This window comes from Pan troglodytes, chromosome X (assembly GCF_028858775.2).
Source record: "Pan troglodytes isolate AG18354 chromosome X, NHGRI_mPanTro3-v2.0_pri, whole genome shotgun sequence".
NCBI lineage: Eukaryota > Metazoa > Chordata > Mammalia > Primates > Hominidae > Pan > Pan troglodytes.
In genome coordinates this window covers 29,843,494-29,867,290 of record NC_072421.2, presented here as the reverse complement: position 1 = coordinate 29,867,290, position 23,797 = coordinate 29,843,494, and the positions used below count along the sequence as shown (strand labels likewise).

Genomic DNA, 23,797 nt, shown 5'->3' with positions numbered 1-23,797 from the left:
GCCACGGTGCCCAGCCCTTCCAGAGGCATTTTAATGCAGTTTCTCAGAGTATTGGATCACAGTGTATATTTAAATACATCAGAGAATTGCAACCTCAGTGTTTTCAAAATTCAGATTACTAATGTGAACACATCATTATTTTTCCATCAATAATAAGTGACGAAATGTAGTATTATACTATGGACATCCAACTCAATTCTAATGTCAGATAAATGAGGACACACATTTGCCTATCTTGAAGAATCACCTTACGACATGCATGAACAATCAGAAATAATGATTTTTAAAAAGAAACACAGCAGATATGAAATTAAAATCTAATTACTATTGGTCAAATGGGAACAGCTAGTCCAAACAGTATTCTTTAACTGTACTAGTATGACAGTTATTGATCTGTACCCCTACAAAACCTCTACTTTTATTAAGAGTTATGTTTAATCATAAAAGGATTAGTAAACCCTAAGAGAAAGAAGAAGAGTTGCCAAAGGAATGATGCATTTGTTTGCTTTTATTTATTTATTTTTGAGACAGGGTCTCGCTCTGTTGCCCAGGCTGGAGTACAGTGATGTGATCTTGGCTCACTGCAACCTCCGCCTCCTGGGTTCAAGCGATTCTTTTGCCTCAGCCTCCCAAGTAGCTGGGATCACAGGCACACGCCACCATCCTCGGCTAATTTTTTTTTATTTTTAGTAGAGATGGGGTTTTGCCATGTTGGCCAGGCCGGTCTCGAACTCCTCACCTCAAGTGATCTGCCTGCCTCGGCCTCCCAAAGTTCTGGGATTACAGGCGTGAGCCACCATGCCCGGCCAGATGCATTTGTTCTTTTAAAATCCATTAGGCATTTTTCCCAAGCACAACTCTTTACTTATATTCATTTATATTTTCCAACATTAACTCTAACATAATATATGTTGCCAGTGTTAGAAAGATACATTTCTGTTTAACTTTTATGCAACTTGACCTATTTCAATGTCCTAGCACACCCGTAGCCATGGCTCAGCTTACAGGTAATTATTAGAGATGACGGTGAGAGGGAGGCATGATATTTATGACAGAGGAATGTTAGCTGCTGATCAGGATTTCAGGAGCGGTGAATTTTTATTTGAAAAAGACACTAGGTGATTCTGAGACTTTCTCTGAGTTATGGGAATCCATTACTTTAGATTCTTCTTTATTTCTCTGAATAAGCCCAAATACAGAAAGCCAAATAAATAGATTTAAACACACCCTCTATATGACTATACCCAGCTTCGCTAATGTTCTAATAGTCCAATGACATACACGATCATTCATGAAGGGTGTGATTCACAATCTATGAGGGGCTAAATGCTTAAACTGAGGTTTTTAACTGCGAATGTGTTACATGGGCATTGCTTCAATGCATTATCTTTAAACAAACTGCATATGCCTCTTCCAGAAGCTGACAAAGATGTGTAGATGTATGGTGGGTATCCTTGGGGATACAGGAACTGAATTTGTTATTAACTTTGGTATTGGCCCTGAAAGACTTGGGAAAATTTTTGTATTGACCCAGAAGTTTTGGTTAGCAAAGCAATCTGGAACACAACCTTCATATTCTCTAACATGGTAACTCTCTCTTCCTCTCCCTGTGTACATACACACATTACCTAAATCATCTTTGCAAATGTGTGTGAACCAGAAGTATCCATGCTCTATCTGTCTGTGAAGGGCAATAGCAAAATGTTACAACTCATTTAGCAAGAAACTATGCATCCTTTCTGCAAGTCTTTGCTTACATTTTATTTGCACCATTTTACTTCCTCTATAAATTTTATTTCATAGTTTTTAGTAATTCTTGGTAACATAAGTAGCTACCCAGATGGTATCGCTTTTCTCCATAAGCTAGAAATAATGTCTAATATAAATTCCAATCCCATCTTTTTATGATTTTGATTCTAAATTTTAGAAAGCAGCAACACATGCAAATATTGAGACAACGGCTTTAGGCAAAAGAGATAGCAGCAACATTTAAGTACGAGAAAGCAGCCTGTGCTTTCTTTGATTCAGCAGTAATAGAATTAAAGGGATACCTGATGACACAGGCGTAGAGACCGCTGTCCTGTAGCAATGTTGGCCGGAACCAAATGGAGTCTTCTTCTTTGCTCATTCTACTTCCATCAAAGGCTATTGGCTCTTCAAAGTCTCCAGGACCAGAACTTTTGTACCACATCAAACTGAGTCCAGCACTTTGGGCAAGGGAGTAATTTGTTCTGATATAACCATAAAAGAGTGCACATTTGATTCGAACAGGCTCTCCCACCAAAACTTGATATTTCTTGATATCGATAGACCAGTCAGTGCATCCATCGGCTATCGTAAAAAAAGAGACAGAGAAAGAGAGGAAAAACATTAGAGGCAAAAAAAAAAAATAAGCAATTAGATTATTCATTCATCCAACAAATATTTACTGAGCATCCATATTGGGTCAGATTTTATTCTAGGCACAGAGCACATAGCAATGAATCAAACTGAGAATGGCCCTGCAAAGTAGTGGACTCTGCTAACAAACAATATATCCTTCACTGAGTCTGCTTCTGCTGTTATTTATTATTTGTTTATATCAGTGTGCTGGTTATTGATTTATTGCCTCTTAGTTCTAAATGTACCTTTCTGCCTGCTCGGTAAAAATAGATCTGGGCCTTTGAGATATGTTTTTCTTTACTAGCTGGCACCGAAGCTTTGTGGGGAGAGGGCACTGGTGAGACATTTCAGGAAGAAAGGGATTTGCTTCCTATTTTCAATGTGCTCACTTGGCAGGCTCTTACAGGGTGCAAGCCTTCTTCAGCACCTGGCTCCTACAGTGCTTGGCAACCAGCAGCTTGGCGATGTTTCCCAGGTACCTTAGAGGGAGGGTCTCTGTTAACTTGAAGAAGACAGATTTCTGACAAGTTCTGCTAGTATAGCAACTTAGTGATTTCTGCCATTCGGTAAGCTATGGTTGTACCTTCCCAATAAAGTGCGGATCTCTGCTTTGGGGATGAAAACATAGGGACTTTTTCTCAGGTGTGCTATCTCAGCCCTAGGGCTAATGGTAGCCATTCCTCTATTATTTATGGTTCTCTTTTGCTATAGACTGAATGTTTGTGCCCTCCCCTGAAAATCCATATGTTGACGCCTTAACCCTCAATATGACAGTATGTGGAGATGAGGCCTTTCTTTGGGAGGTAATTAGGGTTAGATGAGGAGGGTCATGAGAACGAGGCTCTTGATGGGATTAGTGCCCTTATAAGAAGAGACACCAGAGAGCTTGCTCTTTCTCTCCATCGTGATTACAAAAAAGAGATCATGTGAGCACAGAGCAAGAAGGTAGCCATCCAAAAGCCAGAAACCAAATTGGCTGGTACCTTGATCTTGGACTTCCCAGTCACCAGAACTGTGAGAAAGAAATATCTTTTGTTTAAGCCACTCAGTTTATAGTATTTTGTTATGGCAGCCTGAGCAAACTAATACATCTTTCTTTTATGCTAGCCAATCCCTTCATTACTATAATCCCCTGTTACATTTAATAATTATTTGTAAAAACTTTCACTGTTCAAATGACTGTGTTTTTTTCTCTAACTGGACCCAAACTGATACAATTGAGAATAAATGTTTTACAGCCAAACAATATAGAAATCAATAAAAGTGAGTTGAGCTCTGGTAGTGGTTTTTTCCCAGCCAGAGACAGAGGTAAACAGTCACTTTGCTCTGACTTCTGGGAGAATCAGAGAAGTGTAAACAAGAAACCATGGTGGGAAATGTGGAGGATGGGGGTGGGGTATGATTGGGTTTTCTGTGTTTTCTGCAGGTACCATCTTCCAAATGACATCTTGACACCATTTTTTGATCACCCCTCTCCCTGCACATGCATACAAAACAACAGGTTCCCATAGGGTAGGTACATCAACATTATCATCATCAACAGAGAAGTTGTGAATTTTACTGTTTAGAGAGGGCAGTTGCCCAACACTTAGCAAGAAAATCAATTTGGCATTACTCAGAGTATACAAATGTTGAGCAAAAGGGCAAAGACTGAGAAAACAGGACCTCTGACAGTAATAACATTTGAATATTGCAAGCAGGGTTAAACTCACTACAAATTAATAAGAGGGCAATCTAACAGCTCTGAGAACAGGATAAATAATATAATATTCAAGAGAAGAAAAATGGTCTAGATGAAAAAGAGGATGTACATTACAGCAGAGAAGACACATAATAACGTGGAATTAATTATCCACATTTATTATCTTAAAATTATATCTAACATCTACTAAGCACTTAACGATGTGCCAGGAGTCTATAAACTTTCATTTACTATTCACAGAAATATAAACTGAGGCATTTGAACTTGCTCTTCCCTCTGCCTGGAACATTTCTCGCCAACCATCTGCATGGCTTTCTCTTTCTTTCTTGCCAAATATCACCTCCTCAGAGAGGCCTTTTGCCTTCCCATCCTGGTCACTTGATCCAGAGTATGCCTTGGTATTTTTTTCACAAGACCTATTGCTATTTGATGTTATATTATGCATCCACTTTGCTTTCTGTCTCCCTGGTTGAATGTAAACCCCTTGAGAGCAGGGACTTTGTCCTTCTCACTTCCCTTTTTAGCCACAGTGCCTAGAATTGTGCCTGCTAACCAGCTCAGCATACATTTACTAAATGAATAAATGAATGAATGCATGAATAAATAAGCAAAATAAACAATTGAATTACCAAATTATACAGTTGAAGAAACTCCATGCCAGCTAATAAGGGTGAGTGCTGGGGTTCTCACCCAGCTTTATCTGAACCTAGAATTAATTCTCCCTACTGTCACATATTGTTTTTTAATAAAGGTGTCAATTTCACAGCATTCTTTGATTTAGTTCATTTCAATTACCAAATTTGGGTTTAAAATTTTTACAAAAGGGCTGTATTGAGGTACTATCTAGAGTAAATATGCTGGAAGCTTGGTGGGCATCATCAATGTCTGAGTCATTGTCATAATTGCTGTCATGACTACTGTAGAGTTGGCATACCACGTTAAACAGGAGGAAAAAACTACACAGAGATGTCCAAGTTATATAATTGCATATAATATTTATCAAAACAGTTTTGTATATTTTCCCATTACATAAAATGAATCCTAGGTGGTAATTTTTTAAACAGTTATAATTTTGATTATAAGTGTATAATTATTTTGTTTTACCACTATGTAAATTACAATAGAATCAAGTTAATATAACTGACTATCTGTCATGGAGGGTATCGCTGCTAGTGAAAAAGGTTGAAATACCTTCAAGGTAGCAGTATATAAACAGTAAGATAAAATTATTCGAGTCTCAGAAGATTTGTAGTATAAAACAAAATGCTTGAAGGTAAGCAAAAAGATTTAGTCTAGAAAGTTTTAAAAAGTTAGTAACAAATTAGATCAAGAGAATAGAGAGAGAGTTGTGTTGGGAATGCATATAGATATTACTACACACTTTCAGAATATGCTTTCTGAGAAAATGTTGGAAGAAAATCACAAATATTCCTGAAAATTACTCTTATTCCATACCTAAATATCAGTCAGGAAAAAAGTTTCATACAGTTCAACGTCATGTGCCAAAGAAAAGTTAGAGGCAAAATGAAGAAATGGCACTTTGGACATTAGAGACACTTGGTGTTCATTTCAATATGGAAACAGATGGAGGATCTATGGCTTAGGAGGTTTTACTACCATTAAACTAAATGCATCCTGTTAAAAAATAAACTTAAAATGGTTCAATAATTCCTGGGAAAAGATGGTAAATACTATAAAGAACAGTTCAAGGCATAGTCAAATTATTTGAATAAAATCTTTTTTTTTTTTTTTTTTTTTTTTTTGAGATGGAGTCTTGCTCTGTCACCCAGGCTGGAGTGCAGTGGCACGATCTTGGCTCACTGCAACCTCCGCCTCCCAGGTTCAAGCGATTCTCCTGCCTCAGCCTCCTGACTAGCTGGGACTACAGGCGCACGCCACCATGCCCAGCTAATTTTTGTATTTTTAGTAGAGACGTGGTTTCACCATGTTGGTCAGACTGGCATCAAACTCCTGATCTCGGATCTGCCCACCTTGGTCTCCCAAAGTGCTGGGATTACAGGTGTGAGCCACCAAGCCCGGCCTGCATAAAATCATTTAAACAAATGATGGACCTATGTCTCTCTTCAATAGTTACAATAAAACATTTTACTAAATGAAAGAAGTGATGAAGGAGATATATTTTTTTCCTTTGTTAACGTTTTGCCTCATCTGCACACATGTTCTCTCTCACACCTTGTATATTATATTATTGTTTCTAAACCAGCTGAAAAGAAATTAGAGACATAATGATATTTCATCCCCAAATACGTCAGTATGTATCCCCTTGTGAATAAAGACTTTAGAAATATAGCCACAAAGTACATTTTTTAACCTTGTGTAGTGAGACTTTTCAAATCTTAAAAGGATATGTGATAACTTAAAATCTAACTCTTGATGAACAGAATTGCTGTTGATCCATTCAGTTTTTTCTTACTTCAGCACACAAGCTTTGTTGGCTTGGGAACAATCATTCCAAAAGCATATTTCTAGACACTGTTGATTTCAGTACACATTAATTGTATGTAATTCATATAACTTTTATTGTTATTGTTTTTTAAAATTATCATCAGGTAATTGTGGATGCTGGTAGTACCTAATCTGTTTTTCTCCCTTTTGGAATAAAATACCTTTCTGTAAGTCTCTCTCAGAAAATTTGCTATTGGTACTCTCCTTCCCTGATGGGAGGATTCTATGGAAATACTCCAGTTCAACATATCTCTGCAGTACACGTTCTTTCACAGCCAATGGGAGTTTATGAAGGAAGCCATGAAGTTACATTGGGGAGTGGGAGTAAGAAGTACCATATTCATTCATTTTTGTTACCTCTCATAAAGTTCTGGGAGCATATATGAAGACAGTAATGGAATTAAGATTCAGAAATAATTCCTTCACTACTGATGTACTATGGAGAAAACTACATATATTGGCTATTATCAATATATTCAAATAAGAGTAGAAAAAGTATTTTTAATTAAGTCACTGTTACTACCTATGTAAAAGCTAAAAATATGTTCATGGTAACAAACTTGAAGTTTGAATTCTTTCAAAAAAGTCTAATGATATAATTTATACATGTTGCATACTAATATGAAAACAAAATACTATATTTATAGAAGGATAAATTATGTTACTTTAAGGTAAAGTTGAGCATCCCTAATCAGAAAATCTGAAACCCAAAATGCTCCAAAATTCAAAACTTTTTGAGTGCCAGCCAACATGATGCCACAAATGGAAAATTCTACACCTGACCTCACGTGATGGGTTACAGTCAAAATGTAGATTCACAGAACACAATTTATTTAGCATCCCCAAGGAAAATATAAAATTACCTTCAGGCTATGTGTATAAGCTATATATGAAACATAAATCAATTTTATGTTCAGACTTGGGTCCCATTTCCAAGATATCTCATTATATACTGTATATGCAAGTATTCTAAAATTTGAAAAAGATCTGATATCCAAAACACTTCTGGTCCCAAGCATTTCAGAAAAAAAGGATACTCAACCTGTGTCTACTTGGATAGATATCTTGGAATAATAACTAAAAAGTAGGGAGAGCGACTCTCACTTTGCAGCAGCAACTCTTGTTGTTGGAGAAACAAACAAACAAACCCAAACTTCTAAGTTTGCCTTTTTAAAGCTCTACACTTGACTTCGGCCTGAGAAAAAGTCTTCATAAGGGTTGCTCTTCCTTGTATGTGTCTATATGTGAACAAATCCTCAATGTTTTAGGTTAATTTTCTCTGAACAATTCTTTAACTGTTAATCTGAAGGTCCCATGCATCTGTGTGGGATCATGTTATTCCTGCCTTGCATTAAGTAAATTCAGCTTAAGACTTGTTTTTGAATCTTCTTTTTTTTACTTCTCTTAGTGTTTAGAAGTGACATGAGAAAGTACCTAACACAGTACATGGAACATAGGGGATGTTCTGCTTTCCATTCCCACACTGAACAGGAGCAGAAAAAGCCCTGCTATTTCAGCAAACACAAACAGATGCACGTCATCCTACAAGAAAATCTGGATTCTTATTTTCTTTTATTAGCCTTCGCATAAGAAACTGATACAGATAGGTAAAATCTTGGTACACATGGTCCATCTTTGACTTTGAAGACTTTTTTCATTCTTTTGACTATTTAGTTACCCTATGTTCTTTAGTTAATACATACTTTCATTAGCATGTATCATATTAAATCATTATTTGCTTACATGTATTTCATTGATCACTGAAGTGTGGTGTACTCTGAGAAGTGGGACTTTACCGTATCTCTATCGCCATCTCTATGTCTATCTCTATCTTTCTCTATCTTTATCTCTATTTCTATATCTGCCTAGCTATCTGTTTATCTATCTATGTATCTATCATCTACATATCTAAATCTCAAACTGGACCCAGCAGCATGTGCCTGTAGTCCCAGCTACTCAAAAGGCTGCTGTGGGAGGATTCTTTAAGCCCAGGAGTTCTAGTCTCGTCTGGGCAACATAGCAAGACCCTATCTTTAAAAAAGAAAAAAAAAAAACCTCATTTAGCTCTAATTATAAATTTAGAGCTATTTCCATATCTACATATATTTGGGGCACAATAGGCAATCAATAAATGTGTGTTGAATAAATTAGTGATTAACTAAATAACTGTTCACTTAAATGAGTATTGAAAATGTATATCTTTGGTGTTAACACAATCGCTTATAACTATTGTTTGTAGATATTTTTAACCCTAATAATTAAAAAATAGCAGTATGCATTTTTCCTTTATAATATTGCAAAGTGATACAGTTTTCTAACTCAGAATAATTTGATTTCACAAAATTGAGTGTACTTCAGAACTCAATAAATCCTTGTTGATATATTAAACATAGTTTACTGAATTAAGCATACTATTATATTGTTTATTTAGCTCATGTATGTCTCCTGGAAAACCCTCTATTTGGGTAAAAACTGATAGGAATATGTTCAGACAGATAGGTCAAAAAGTATTGCCAGCTTCAGGCATTTTATTCCTTTGGGACACTTGTTGGACACTGGATTAAATATCAACATGATGAGCAACAGACCAAACAAACACTGATAAAATTTAATCCTTTTCCCAATTTAGAGGAGCCTCACAGGGAAGGCCTGTTAGATGGCAGGACACCCAGCCAGCAAAATGATCCTTTAAAGAGAAAGTAACAGGGTTCAAGGCACAGATTTACTTTTATTTTGTTTTTGTTTTAGAGCAGACAAAAGAACAGAATTACACTTTTCAAGATAGTAAGTTACAAAAGGTCTTTAAATTTTATAACAATCCCAAATGGACTAATGGATTGTTTTCAGCAATGAACATATAAAATAATCATGCATTAAAGTTCAAGTCATATATTGGTGTGAGACAACATGTTATAGACCGCATATGATGTGCAACTCACTCTTCTATGACAAAGATTACTGAGACTTGCATCACCCTTGAAGATATCATCTATAAGTGGGAACAGACTTGTCAAAAACCATGTATAGCACAAGAAAAACGAATAATTTCTGAGAGCAAAGATAACATTACTGAGGAAACACAAAGCAAGAAGTTTGTTTTACCTCTCAACCCAGAGCTGTTTTCCATTTCACAGATGAAATAATGGAGCAGGAAATATGTCTAGGAAGATCAAAAAGGATTTAAGAAAGAGATGAAATTAAAAATGTGCTTCGTTCAAAACCTGATAATTTGGAAGAGAAAATTGCAAGCCAATGGTTTATCCCAGTTAATAGGACAGTATATGGTAAGGTTCTGAAATAGTGGAGTGGTGAGGAGTACAGAAGAGTGTAAGGAGGTGAAAATAAGTGCAGAAAAGACAGGTTTGGCAAGACACCATGCCAAAAAACTTGAACTTAATTCTGTAGCCCCGTAGTTTTCAAGTTTTCGTGTGCATCAGAATCACCTGGAGGACTTTTTAAAACACAGAGTTTTGTGCTCCCCTCTCAGAGTTTCAGATTCAGAAGGTCTGGATTGGGACCTAAGGATCTGCGTTACTACAAAGTAGTTACTACAAAGCAGGTGATGCTGCTGGTCCAGGGATGACACTTTGAAACCCACTGCTAAAACCAATGTTGACAGTGGTAAATGTCTGCAAACAAAGTGTTATTATCTGATTCACATTTTAGAAATATCACTTTCAGGACAATATCAAGGATGGATTGGAAGGGGATAGCTAGGAGTAAGGAGACAACTCAGAAAGTTCTTAAAATAGAGGTTAAAAAAAGAAGTAGCAAAGGATATGACAAGGAAATGTGGGAAGAATTGTAGTCAGAATCAACAGGATGCTGAAATTGATCAGAAGGGCGAGATGAAGGAGAAGGAGGAGTCTAGGATGACTCTGAGATTTCAAATCAGGATTCCAGAGAAGATTGTGGCACTATTAATGGAAATGAGGAGCAAAAGCAGATTCAAGGCGAGAGATAAGTGTTGTTGGGGTCAAAGTCTTGTTTTTTAGCTTACTACACATTTTCTGCCTTCATTACAGGTGTTTATACAGCAGAACGTTATTGCTTGTACTTTCTGGTATGTGCAACAAAAGCACTGCCATGTATCCTTTTCATATTGTGAGCTCTGCTGGACATTCAAGCCCCTGGCATTAGAGAAAAATTTAAGGAAAATAAGAATGAAGTCTGTTGTGTATTTTAATATGCATATGCTTTCACATGAATAATATCATACAGATTAATTGCCTATTTGATTAACTTCTTACAGAGATTGTAGAGGAAAATTAGACACACACAGCTTGTGTACTGCTCCGCCAAGTGAATTTCTAAGTGAGAACTTTTAAAAAGGTTAGAACCATTTTTTAAGTGATGTCAAGTCTATTTTTATCAGAGAAGAAGTCTCATGAAATATATAATATATTGTAAACAGATTAGCTTCACATACAACTGTTTTGGGCATTAATCTACATTCATATGTGTAATCACATATCTATTATGATTGGTATCTGTTGACATACTGCATTTTTTTCAGGGTATTACAAAAATGTATCTGTGTACCTCCTTCAGGACCTTTCCTTCTCATTTTTGTCATACATATAATAATATCCATCCATGTTACCGGTTTAGTATTTCTTCATTTTCATAGCATTTTCATAAACACTCTCAGACTCAAGTAAGAAAAAAGGGGTGATAACTTGAGGAAAAAATCATGGGGATATTTATGTAACTTTGCATGTGTTTTTTTTCCAGCTGTATTGAGGTATAATTTACAAATAAAAATTGTATATATTTAAGGCATACAATGTGATGTTTTAAGATACATATATATGTGTTGTGAAATGATTAACAAATTCAAGTATAGAAGATTGCCTTGATGGGCACCGGCAACCCCACTCCCACCATGCCCCCACTCCTGCCAGTGCGAATACATGCATGGATGCCACCAACCCTGCTTCTGCCACCACCGGTGTGAATCTGTGTATGGGCACAGGAAACCCTGCCTCTGCAAGTGCCCTACTCCCACCACTGCAGGTGCAAATGCTAGCACAGATGACAGCAACCCTGCCCCCACTGGTGCCCCTCCTCAGCTGAAAAATGTGCACCCTACCACACATGCTGTGGCTGCTGGCACACCCGAGTGAGCACAGATCCCACTGCTACCACTGGACAAAGCGCTTTAGCTGGCACTCTCCATCAGCGTGTTGTGGCCAGCGGACCAAGAACACTTAGGTCCCTCCAGTACAGCAAGTTCTTAACTTCAAGGGGCTAGAGAGCAAAGGCAGGGGCCCGGTAAAAGTCCCTCAGAGTTAGAACACACAGTTCAGGAGTGCTGTGTTGAGCCGTGGCCCCCTAAAATCTTCCAGAAAAGAAGCCAGTTGAAACCCACCTTATACCACAAACAAACCCCCACTGGCATCACAGAAGATAAAAGCAAAAAGCGCCATTCAAAGGACGCAACTTCAAAGACTGAAGGAACGTCAACCCACACAGATGAGAAAGAACCAGGGCAAGATCTCTGGCAACTGAAAGAGCCAGACTGTTTTCTTACCTCCAAACAACTGTACTAGTTCCCCAGCAATGGTTTTTAACTAGGCTGAAATGGCTGAAATGACAGACATATAATTCAGAATATAAATAGGAATGAAAATTATGGAGATTCAGGAGAAAGTTGAAACCCAAACCAAGGGATCTAAGGAATACAATAAAAAGACACAGGAGCTGGAAGGCAAAATAGACATGTTAAGAAAGAACCAAACTGATCAGATAGAGCTGAAAAAATTCACTTCAAGAATTTCATAATACAATCACAAGTATTAACAGCAGAATAGACCAAGCTGAGCAAAGAGCTTGAAGACTGGTTATCTGAATTAAGTCAATCAGACAAAAATAAACAAAAAAGAATAAAGAAGAATAAACAAAACCTTCAAGAAATATGGAATTATGTAAAGAGACCAAATCTATGACTCACTGCCATCCCTGAAAGACAGAAAGAAAAATCATATTTGAGGACATCATCCATGAAAGTTTCCCTAACCTTGCTAATAGGCCAGCATTCAAGCTCAGGAAATGCAGAGAACCTCTGCAACAATACTGTACAAAACGACCATCCCCAAAACACATAGTTATCAGATTCTCCAAGGTTGAAATAAATGAAAGAATGTTAAAGGCAGCTAGAGAGAAGGGGCAGGTCACCTACAAAGGAACCCCATGAGGCTAACAGTAGACCTTTCGGCAAAAACCCTACAAGCCAGAAGAGATTGGGGGCCTATATTCAGAATTGTTAAAAAAAATTCTAACAAAGAATTTCATATCCAGCCAAACCAAGCCTTTATAAGTGATTGAACCAGGGAGAAACCATATTTTTGAACAGAACAATAACAGAACAGAACCATAGTGAGTTCTGAAATTGAACCAGTAATAAAGCCTGACTACAAGGCTACAGTAACCAAAACAGCATGGCACTGGTACAAAAACAGACACACAGACCAATGGAACAGAATAGAGTCTAGAAATAATGCCACACACCTACAACCATCCGATATTTGAGAAAGTTGACAAAAACAAGCAATGGGGAAAGACTCCCTATTCAATAAATGGTACTGAAATAACTGGTTTCAATATGCAGAATATTGAACCGGACCCCTTCCTTACACTATGTACAAAAATTAACTCAAGATGAATTAAAGACTTAAATGTAAAGCCTAAAAGTATAAAAACTCTGGAAGATAATCTAGGACATTCCATTCTGGAAATAGGCCCTAGCAAAGATCACATAATAAGGACACCAAAAGCAATTGCAACAAAAGCAAAAGTAAACAAATGGGACCTAATTAAACTAAAGAGCTTCTGCACAGCAAAAATATATAAATAAATAAAAATAAAAAACAAAAAGCAAAAACCAAGCTATCAAGAGAGTAAACATACAACACACAGAATGGGAGAAAGTATTTGCAAACTATGCATCCAACAAAGGTGTAATATCCAGAATCTATAAAGAACCTAAACAAATTAACAAGCAAAAAACAAACAACAGCATTCAAAACTGGGCAAAGGACATGAACAGACACTTTTCAAAAGAAGACATACACACAGCCAACAAGCACATGAAAAAATGCTCAACATTACTAATCCTTAGAGAAATACAAATCAAAACCACAATGAGATATTATTTCACACCAGTCAGAATGGTTATTATTTAAAAGTTAAAAAATAAAAGATGCTGGCAAAGTTGTGGAGAAAAGGGAATGCTTATACACATCTGGTGGGAAGGTAAATTAGTTCAGCTACTGTGGAAAGCAGTGTGGTGATTTCTCAAAGAATTTAAAGCAGAACTATCATTTGATCCAGCAATCCCATTATCGGGTATATATCCAAAGGAATATAAGTTGTTCTGTCATAAGGACACATGTATGTATATGTTCATCACAGCACTATTCACAATAACAAAGACATAGAATCAACCTACATGCCCACCAATGGTAGACTGGATAAAGAAAATGTGGTACATATACATCATGGAATACTACACAGCCATAAAGAAGAGTGAGATCACGTCCTTTGCAGCAACATCAATGAAGCTGGAGGTCATCATCCTAAGCAAACTAATGCAGGAACAGAAAACCAAATACTGCCTGTTCTCACTTATAAAGTGGGAGCTAAACATGAAGTATACATGGATACAAAGAATAGAACAACAGATAACAAGGTCTACTTGAGGGTGGAGGGTGGGAGGAGTGTGAACATTGAAAAACTACCTATCAGCTACTATGCTTATTACTTTGGTGATGAAATAACCTGTATAGCAAACTCCCATGACACGCAATTTACCTATATAACAAAGCTGCACATGTAACCCTGAACGTAAAACAGAAGTTTAAAGAAAATTAGTCAATTATCTCCAAAATGTTATATAGATTTAATACAATGACAATCAAATGGGCATACTAATTCTAAAATTCACATGAAAATGTTAAGTACCTGCTATATTCAAAATAACTTTTTAAAAGAACAAAGCATGAAGTCTTATGCTACCTGATTTCAAGATTTATCATAGTTACCATAATCAAACTAATCAAACATAATCAAAGTCTTGTCATCAAGATAGAAAAATAGATAAATGTAACAAAATTAGAGTCCAGAAATAGATCCACACATATATTTGCCACTGATTTTCAACAAAGCAAAAAGGCAATTCAGTGCAGACAAGATACTCTTTTAGACAAATGGTGCTGGAGTATTTGGGTACCCATATGAAAAAATCTAAACTTTGATTCATACATTCTACTGTAAACAAAAATTTTCCTAAAAAGGATCATGGATCCAAATGCAAAGTATAAAACTATAAAACTTTTAGAAAAGACAGGAGAGAATCTTTGTGACTTTGGATTAGGCAAAGGTTTCTTAGATAAGATACCAAAAGCATAACTCATAAAAGAAGAAATGGACTAACTTCACTTCATCTAGCTGCTCCATTCCTAGGTATTTGACTAAGGCAAGAAAACTCTACGTCGGTACTAGTCAAAAATAAAAATGAACGAATTATTTATACATGTCATGGATGAATCTCAAAATAATTACACCGAGTGAAAAAAGTCAGACAAAACAGAGTACATGCTGTTTTGATTTCATTTATATAAAACTCTAGAAAATGCAAACTATAGTGGCAGAAAGCGAGTCAGTGATTGTCTGGGATAGTGACGAAAGGGAGACAGCATTACAAAAGGCCAAGAGGAAACTTTTAGTGTGATGGGTATGTTCACAGTCTTGATTGTGGTGATAGTTTCATGAGTTTATATATATGTCAAAACATACCAAATCACTCACTTTAAATATATGTGATTAATTGTATATCAATTATACCTCAATAAAGCTGTTAAGAATAGGCTCTCTGCCTGCTTGGTTGACAATAGAATGTAGGTGACACACATCAAAAAGAAGACCTATTAGAAGATCACTGCAATAGTTCAGGTGAGAGATGATGGCAGCACAGAAAAAAAAAAAAAAAAAAGAAGGTTGCCTTGAACCTTAAACTCTACTTTCCAGAGTTTTTATTGGCATGATTTCAGGCATTCTTTAAAGAATCAAGGTAAGTAGAAACCTATGTTTAAACAGCAGAAAATTACATTGATTCAATCTTTGTTGCTTTTGGTTTTATTTTCCCCTATCTTTGAGAGTGCAGCTTATGGGTGTGGGGTAAATTCATGTATATTTTAAAGGACTGATAAATTTGAGGTGAAGTACTTATGTGAAAAGCTGTACTGGCCAGCTGTTAATATAAATATCTACTAAATCCAAAGCCAAACGTAAGCTGCCTCAGTGCTACTTAGCAATTAAAAGATCATCAAGTGCTGGTTTATGACTGGTTTACCAGTGAGATTATCTTTATAGTCTGCATATTAACAACGATTAAACTCAAAACTAGATGAATTTTCTGGCCTAGCAGATGCTATCTCATGATAACACTTAATGCAGTAAATCACTAATATTTAAATAAAAGTTTAAATTCTCAGTGAGTGAAAGTATGTTTTTGTATGGTTAATAAATAGCTTTAAAGAGGAACTTAGGACTTCATGGTTCATCCAATTCAGAATCCTTTCTTTAGCTACTTTCTACCGAAAAGATGTACCTGGGTTTCTTGATACATCCTTCGAAAGTTAAGACTTCAGACACTTAGTGGTCATACCATGTCCCTTTCCTTTAATATGTTTCAGACAACCAACAATATTTGAAATTTTAGAGGATGAATGATTTTACAGCATTTAGTCTGTGTCACTTCTGGACAGAAGCATTCATTGATTCGTTCACTGATTCATCCTTTATTTCAACAGATATTTACAAGGTGCCTGTTGTATCCTAGGGCACTGTTCTAGCTGGGCTGAGATTTGATAAGCTTACTGCATAGCGCATTAAGCAGGGTTCCCCACTTTATTCTAAGCTTACAGCTGTTCCCAGCATATTGTCATGAGGAAGATGGATGTTTGTCCCAAATCTTACTTTATTTTTTCAATGTAGTATTCATAGATATTTTCAAAGCTAACCAAGGCTGTGTGGTGGCTTGTCCTTAGTGATGACAAGGGTATGTGCACGCACACATATATACACATGCACACATATTTATTTTTTATTGTTCCTTAATTTTCAATGCCAAGTTCTTATCTTTGTATTTGACAGAAAAGGCCACCCCGGCCTACACAGAGACCCACTTGAGAATTATGCAATTATGAAAAATAAGCATTTACTCTGAAATTAATCAAGCCTGTTCATTCTCTTTCTTTATTTCCATTACTGCGCCATGAAATAGTCAATCACATATTCTTTTATTCTATAAATTGGAAAATACTGAATAATCAACACCTTTGAAATTTCAGAACTTCATTCAACAGAGTAACTGTAGTCCCTGACTTCTGTTTTAATATGCTGCCAGTTATTGCAAGTCATAATAGCATAATACAGGGCCCAGAAAAATATCATTCACTCAGTCGTTTCCTTGAATGGTTTTGGGGTATGAAGCAAACTATTGTACATCACTGTCCTCATAATGAGATTGTTCTGCTGGATAAACAAGCTCCCCACAGGCCCTACCTGCTGATAGGACCCAGTGAACCAAATATTTAACACTTCACAGAGGCTCCTCCCTGCCATTCCTCTGTATTGCATGCATCATTTTCAAGAGAAAATTTGATGCAAAGAAGTAGAAAATTGAGCTACTGACTCCTAAGTCTGTTGCTACAACCTGGCTTAGTAACAAAGCCTCAATTCAATTTCTGGGTTCTGTGAGATAATGGAAGTTTCAAAGTTCCAAATAAAATTGTGGAAATATAAATTCTTGTTCTGTGTGACCAATTTACACATGGCATTCGGTGAAACTAGTCCACCCAAGGAAACTACTAAAACAAAGCATGGATTTAATGCAGAGCTTGTTCATTTGCCGAAAATATTCACTGAAAAAACTGACTCATGCAGAAAATGGAATTTTTTTTTTAATTCCAGTGTTTAAAAGATAACAGCTTTGCTTTAAAAAAAATTCTTCCACTATTAGAATTAGGGCACAAGTAGAAAAACAACGCAGCTCAGAAATGATACTTTGATAGTTCTCATGTGTGGGGATGTTAGAATGCCAAGTCTGGCTGTGCTATGTATGTGTATGCGTTTGTGTGTGTATATGTGTGTTGTTTTTACCACTACTTTAAGTAATATAATGTTAATAACCCTATGGTGTCATAGCTTTTTTTTATAAACTGTACAACAAAATGGTATCAAAGGTATGTTTTTATATTCAATAGTTCATGTACATCACTCTCATAGTGGAAATACAATGCCAGAAGTGACCTTATTCAATCATAAACAAAGCACTATGAGAGTGTTAACTTTTCCTAGGAAAGTAAAAGAGTACTTCATGGGGACATGCGAGGGATGAGGCTTTGAGATTAATCATGCATTCTGTGATGGAAATTTCAAGAAGTGAGAAAAGGCAGGTTAACGCTGTGAATAGTGAAATGATTAGGTATATGTGGAAAAGAGTGGTTTGGATAGAACATAGAGTTTGTGGTCCTAGGGTAGGTAGTGATTGAGGAAGAGGTTGGAAAGGTAAGACCATTTGTTTATTTATGCATCCCCATGGCCAGACCAGACATGACTGATTGGTGCTATGATGGCCCCTTAACCAAGGGCAGCCAAGTCCTATGCAGGCAAGTAACCTATGTCTTGGTTTCATTAGAAAAGATGAGCTAGCCCAATCAGAGTCCTCCTTTCTGAGTACAAACAAAAGGCTTAAGGTAGACTTAGGGCCAAAGAAGTTGTGATGACCACATGTAATCTAAAGTGATAAGGAGGAACCTATGAATAAGTAGAGAAAGCTAGTCTTAGGGAGATAAGAGTGAAGATAGATGCAGACAGAAGCTTAGAAAAAGTAGAGAAATTAAGAGGCCATAAAGGAATAAATGAGAGGTCAAAGCAAGTCCCTAGAACTTAATTCTTGACTGATAAGATTTTTTCCAGTTTATGTATTTTTCTACACTATTTCCTCAATTTCCAAGTATATAATGATACTGAAATCTACATATCCATCTGGGTTCCACTTTGGTAATTTTCAAACCCATCATATATTTGTTAACCCTAAATGCAGTGAGTTCCTATTAATGATGATTACTGTTGGGAGGGGGGCTTGCTTACTCATGTATTGTCTTACCCTGCCTGCATTACCTCAATCTGTCAGGTCATAAATGGTGACTCCTTCTCGCACAATTGACCTTTGTTCCTAATGAAAACATTTTGGTATCTATTATGCTTCATTAGTACACACTGTTAAACAAATCTTTAAAACTACACATTAACACAGGGATAAAATTTTTTTTTAAAGATTCCATGATTTGCGCCACATTTTCTTAATCCAGTCTGTCATTGTTGGACATTTGGGTTGGTTCCAAGTCTTTGCTATTGTGAATAGTGCCGCAATAAATATACGTGTGCATGTGTCTTTATAGCAGCATGATTTATAGTCCTTTGGGTATATACCCAGTAATGGGATGGCCGGGTCAAATGGTATTTCTAGTTCTAGATCCCTGAGGAATCGCCACACTGTCTTCCACAATGGTTGAACTAGTTTACAGTCCCACCAACAGTGTAAAAGTGTTCCTATTTCTCCACATCCTCTCCAGCACCTGTTGTTTCCTGACTTTTGAATGATTGCCATTCTAACTGGTGTGAGATGGTATCTCATTGTGGTTTTGATTTGCATTTCTCTGATGGCCAGTGATGGTGAGCATTTTTACACCATGGATGGTGGCACATATACACCATGGAATACTATGCAGCCATAAAAAATGATGAGTTCATGTCCTTTGTGGGGACATGGATGAAATTGGAAATCATCATTCTCAGTAAACTATCGCAAGAACAAAAAACCAAACACCGCATATTCTCACTCATAGGTGGGAATTGAACAATGAGAACACATGGACACAGGAAGGGGAACATCACACTCTGGGGACTGTTGTGGGGTGGGGGGAGGGGGGAGGGATAACTTTAGCAGATATACCTAATGCTAAATGACGAGTTAATGGGTGCAGCACACTAGCATGGCACATGTATACATATGTAACAAACCTGCACATTGTGCACATGTACCCTAAAACTTAAAGTATAATAATAATAAAATAAAAAAATAAAAGATTCCATGATTTATCTTTTATCTTTTTCTGAACATTAACAGATAAATCTAAAATCTAACCAAAAGCCAAATGTTATCTATTTCAAGGTGAATTAAAATAGTTATCACCCTACAACAATGCCATTCATATTATATTCATAATATTCATAATTCATAATATATATTATATTCATAAGTTAAAGGTAGATCCTTATCTAAAAATTAAAGAAACAGGGCCAGGCATGGTGGCTCATGCCTGTAATCCCAGCACTTTGGGAGGCCGAGGTGGGTGGATCACCTGAGGCCAGGAGTTCGAGACCAGCCTGACCAACATGGTGAAATTCTGACTCTTCTAAAATACAAAAAATTAGCGGGGTGTCGTGGCGTATGCCTGCAATCCCAGCTACTCGGGAAGCTGGGGCACGAGAATCGCTTGAACCCAGGAGGCGGAGGTTGCAGTGAGCCCAGATAGCGCCACTGCACTCCAGCCTGGGCAACAAGAGCAAAACTCGGTCTCAAAAATAATAATAAAAAAATTAAAGAAACAGAACTCTACAATAAAGAAAATTAATGAAACCAAAAGCTGGTTTTTCGAAAAGATCAATGATATTGATTGTACTCTAGGATGGCTAAGAAACAGAGTTTGATACAAATTGTGGTGCAATGATTATCTAGATGGTTTGTATTTTATAAACAGGTACATATAGAGTAATTGAGAACCCAGTTTCTGAGAAGAAAGTTTATATTTTTTCAATTTTTAGGTCAATGTTACATTGCTTATATAGTAAAAACAAATTTATATTTGAAAATTACAAATTATTTATATAAAATAAATTTTATATTAACTATATTATATTCACACTCTTTTTAGGAGTGTGTTATAAAGCATCTACTGGAGCTAAAACAAAACAACTTTGAATCTTTTCTTGTCACTTCCCTTCTTCCACTTCTGATAATGCTTTCTTACAGATGGAACTTAGCAAATTTCCCTTCTTCCACTTCTGATAATGCTTTCTTACAGATGGAACTTAGCAACTTTCCCTCACTGCTTCACTATCAAAAGAGTGTGTTACTTATGGGAAATCATGGCACAAAAAATGTCAACACACACTCCAGAGACTGCAGGGAAGCATGCCCTCCCAAAAATTCACAAAAGAAGGAAACACTCATTTCTGCTTCTATTAAAATCATAGTACGCTTAGGAAAAAAATACATGCTTTTGAATACAGAATATTTTGGGGCCAATTTGTGCTGAGAGCATCAACACAAAATAGCATAAAATACTATCAGCATTAATATACCATGAGCAAAGGATTGCAAAAGGAAATTTTATCCACTGCCTGAACATGTCTAAAGAAAATATATATATAGTGCATGTGTGTATCCATCTAAAGTGAACTTAGCCCATATGCTAATTGATTACTTTAAAAGATTTTAGAAAAGCTGAGCAGCATATGTTTCTACTTCTCCCTAATTGGAGAGCTAGACTATATCAGAACATTTTAAATTTAGAAATCTATAACTTTAAAAAAAGAAGTGTACATTGTTTAACATTGCTCTATGAGAGTTGGGGGGGGGGGAGAGAGAGAGAGAAAGAGAGAGAGAGAGAGAGAGAATGATGAATGAGATTACAAATAAAAAGGACTTAATTAATACTGGTGAGCCAATTCTAGGGTAGTTTTAATGAAACCAAGTACTTACTCCCTGGACTAAATCTTATCCCTACTTTCTCTAGTGCCTTTTCTATCCCAAGCCTAATATGGATGATTGGGTGTGATAAGAAGACTTAATGCTTTCTTACTTCAGGTGAAACCACAAACTTGACTTATCCTAGTAATGTAAGCCTATGATTGGACTAGGGATTATTTTATTTCAGTTCTGTACTTTGCACAGCATGCCCGGATATACTTAAGCACAGTCAGAGTCAAAGCAGGCAAACATTGTAGGAGTAATCAAGCCTTGTGTTCTGGATTTTTCTCATTATCATGAGGGAATACTTTCAGTATATTTACTGGCAATTATGTTAAAACAACTGACACAAACACTTTCTGCTTCAACCTCTTCAAGGTAACTGAGTATTAACTGAATTGCTCCTGCTGTTTTCCCAGTTTATGTTCACTAAAACATTTTCATTTGGAGGAAAATAATAAGCTAAGATCATTAATAACAAATGTCCAATAATCAGTCCTTCATTCTTTCTTTATTGCCTGCTTTCCACATCAATAAAGTATAAAACATAATGTCTGCCCTTAGTGAACTCACTCTCTAATAGGAGGGACAAACAAAAAAATAACTATAATACAGTACAATTTGTTTCTAATGGTGATATAAACAAATATTTTGGGACCACTGATAACAGAAGAAGGGACAATGACTTCTAATCTTGCCTTAATGCTTTCGAGCATCTGGTAGAAAAAAAATAACATCTCTAAATTGATGCTAAATTACTCATCAGCAAAGGATTATATACATAGCCATCCAATATTTTGGTAACTGGCATTTGGCTCACTTTAACATGAAACTTAAACTGAGTGTGCTTTGGTTATTTTGAAAAAAAAAAGTTAATCTAGGTTATATTCCTCACTGATTACCTATTGGATTTTACATTTTGAAACAGATACCTCCACAGTTAAAATATTAATGAAAGAAGAAGAAACATTTATTGTCTTCCAGAAATTTGTGCAGATGGGAAAAGGTTTCACCTCTAACAATCAATTGTATGGAAGTAAAAACATGAGCATTATTCTTATTTTTAGCCTATTAGTAACTTTTTTTTTTTTTTTTTGAGATGGAGTTTCGCTCTTGTTGCCAAGCCTGGAGTTCAGTGGCGCGATCTCAGCTCACTGCAACCTCCGTCTCCTGGGTTCAAGAGATTCTCCTGCTTCAGCCTCCCGAGTAGCTAGGATTACTGGCATGCACCACTATGCCTGGCTAATTTTGTATTTTTAGTAGAGAATTGGTTTCTCCATGTTGGTCAGGCTGGTCTCAAACTCCCGACCTCAGGTCATCTGCCAACCTCGGCCTCCCAAAATGCTGGGTCACCATGGTGAGTCACCATGCCCAGCTACCTATTAGTAACTTAAAGGATGATACTCAAAGCAATAAAGATTGGGATAAAAATGGCATACTCATATACCAAAGAGGTAATTACTTACTTATTTATATCACAAAATAAACTCATTATTTCACTCTTTCAAAAAATATTTCAAGAATACCTACTAGAACAAAATAACAGTAACTACAATGTATTGAGAATGTATATTGTGCCAAGCACTATGCTAATAACTGTATATGAATAATTTGATTTATTCATGGTAGGTATTATCACTATGCCCATCTTACATTTGTACTCAAGGACAGCAGTTAATACATTTCAGAGCCAGGACAAAAACCCAAGCAGTCCAATCCACTATAACCCAATGTGTCAGGCAACATGATTAGCATGGCATATATGCTGGTAAACAAAACAGACATGGTAGCAACCTTCATGAGTATATCTAGTTGTAAAGAGAGATATTTAAACAAGTAAGCCAACAAACATATTAAATAATATTATACATTGCAAAAAGGCACCAAAGAAAGGAAAGGTATTATGCAAGCGAAGGATAGCCACTTCAGATTGAGGTCATCTAGGAAGGCCTCTCTGCAAATGGAACATTAAAATTGACCCCTGAAGAACAAAAAGAAACCAGACATGGAAAGTGCGAGAAGAACATTCCAAACAGATGAACAGCATGTACAGGAGAGTCTGTCTGCTCCATGTGCCTGGGAGTTAGTGATCTGTTAGAGGGGTGGGCAGCATGTAGATTATATTTTTTTAAAAAGGTGGATTTTATTCTAAATGTGATGGAAACCACTGCAAGGAAGTAGAAGGAAAGAAACATGATAGCGTAGAACGGCAAAAAGCAGGGGTAAGGGAGAGGGAGAAAGAGGCAGCCAGGTTTTTGAGTTGAGCAAGAGGGTGGGTTTTGGTACCACTTACTAAATTGAGGAGGTCTGGAGGAAGAACATGTCTCCAAGGAAGATTAAGAATTTAGCCTAAGGCATGGAATTGATTCCAAGTCTCCTGGAAACTTAGATTAAAAACATTTATAAAGAGCCTGAAGGGTTATTAT

At 36.5% G+C, this 23,797-nt stretch overlaps 1 protein-coding gene across 2 annotated transcripts in view; it reads right to left on the bottom strand.

The window, feature by feature from the left end:
* Nucleotides 1-23,797, bottom strand: part of IL1RAPL1 (interleukin 1 receptor accessory protein like 1) — a 1,365,259-nt gene that overhangs the window by 662,654 nt on the left and 678,808 nt on the right. For both annotated transcript variants that reach the window (XM_009438881.5, NM_001009038.1), the window contains one exon: nucleotides 2,052-2,331. In XM_009438881.5, coding sequence (XP_009437156.1) covers nucleotides 2,052-2,331 — 280 coding nt within the window. The remainder of the gene's footprint in view (nucleotides 1-2,051; nucleotides 2,332-23,797) is intronic.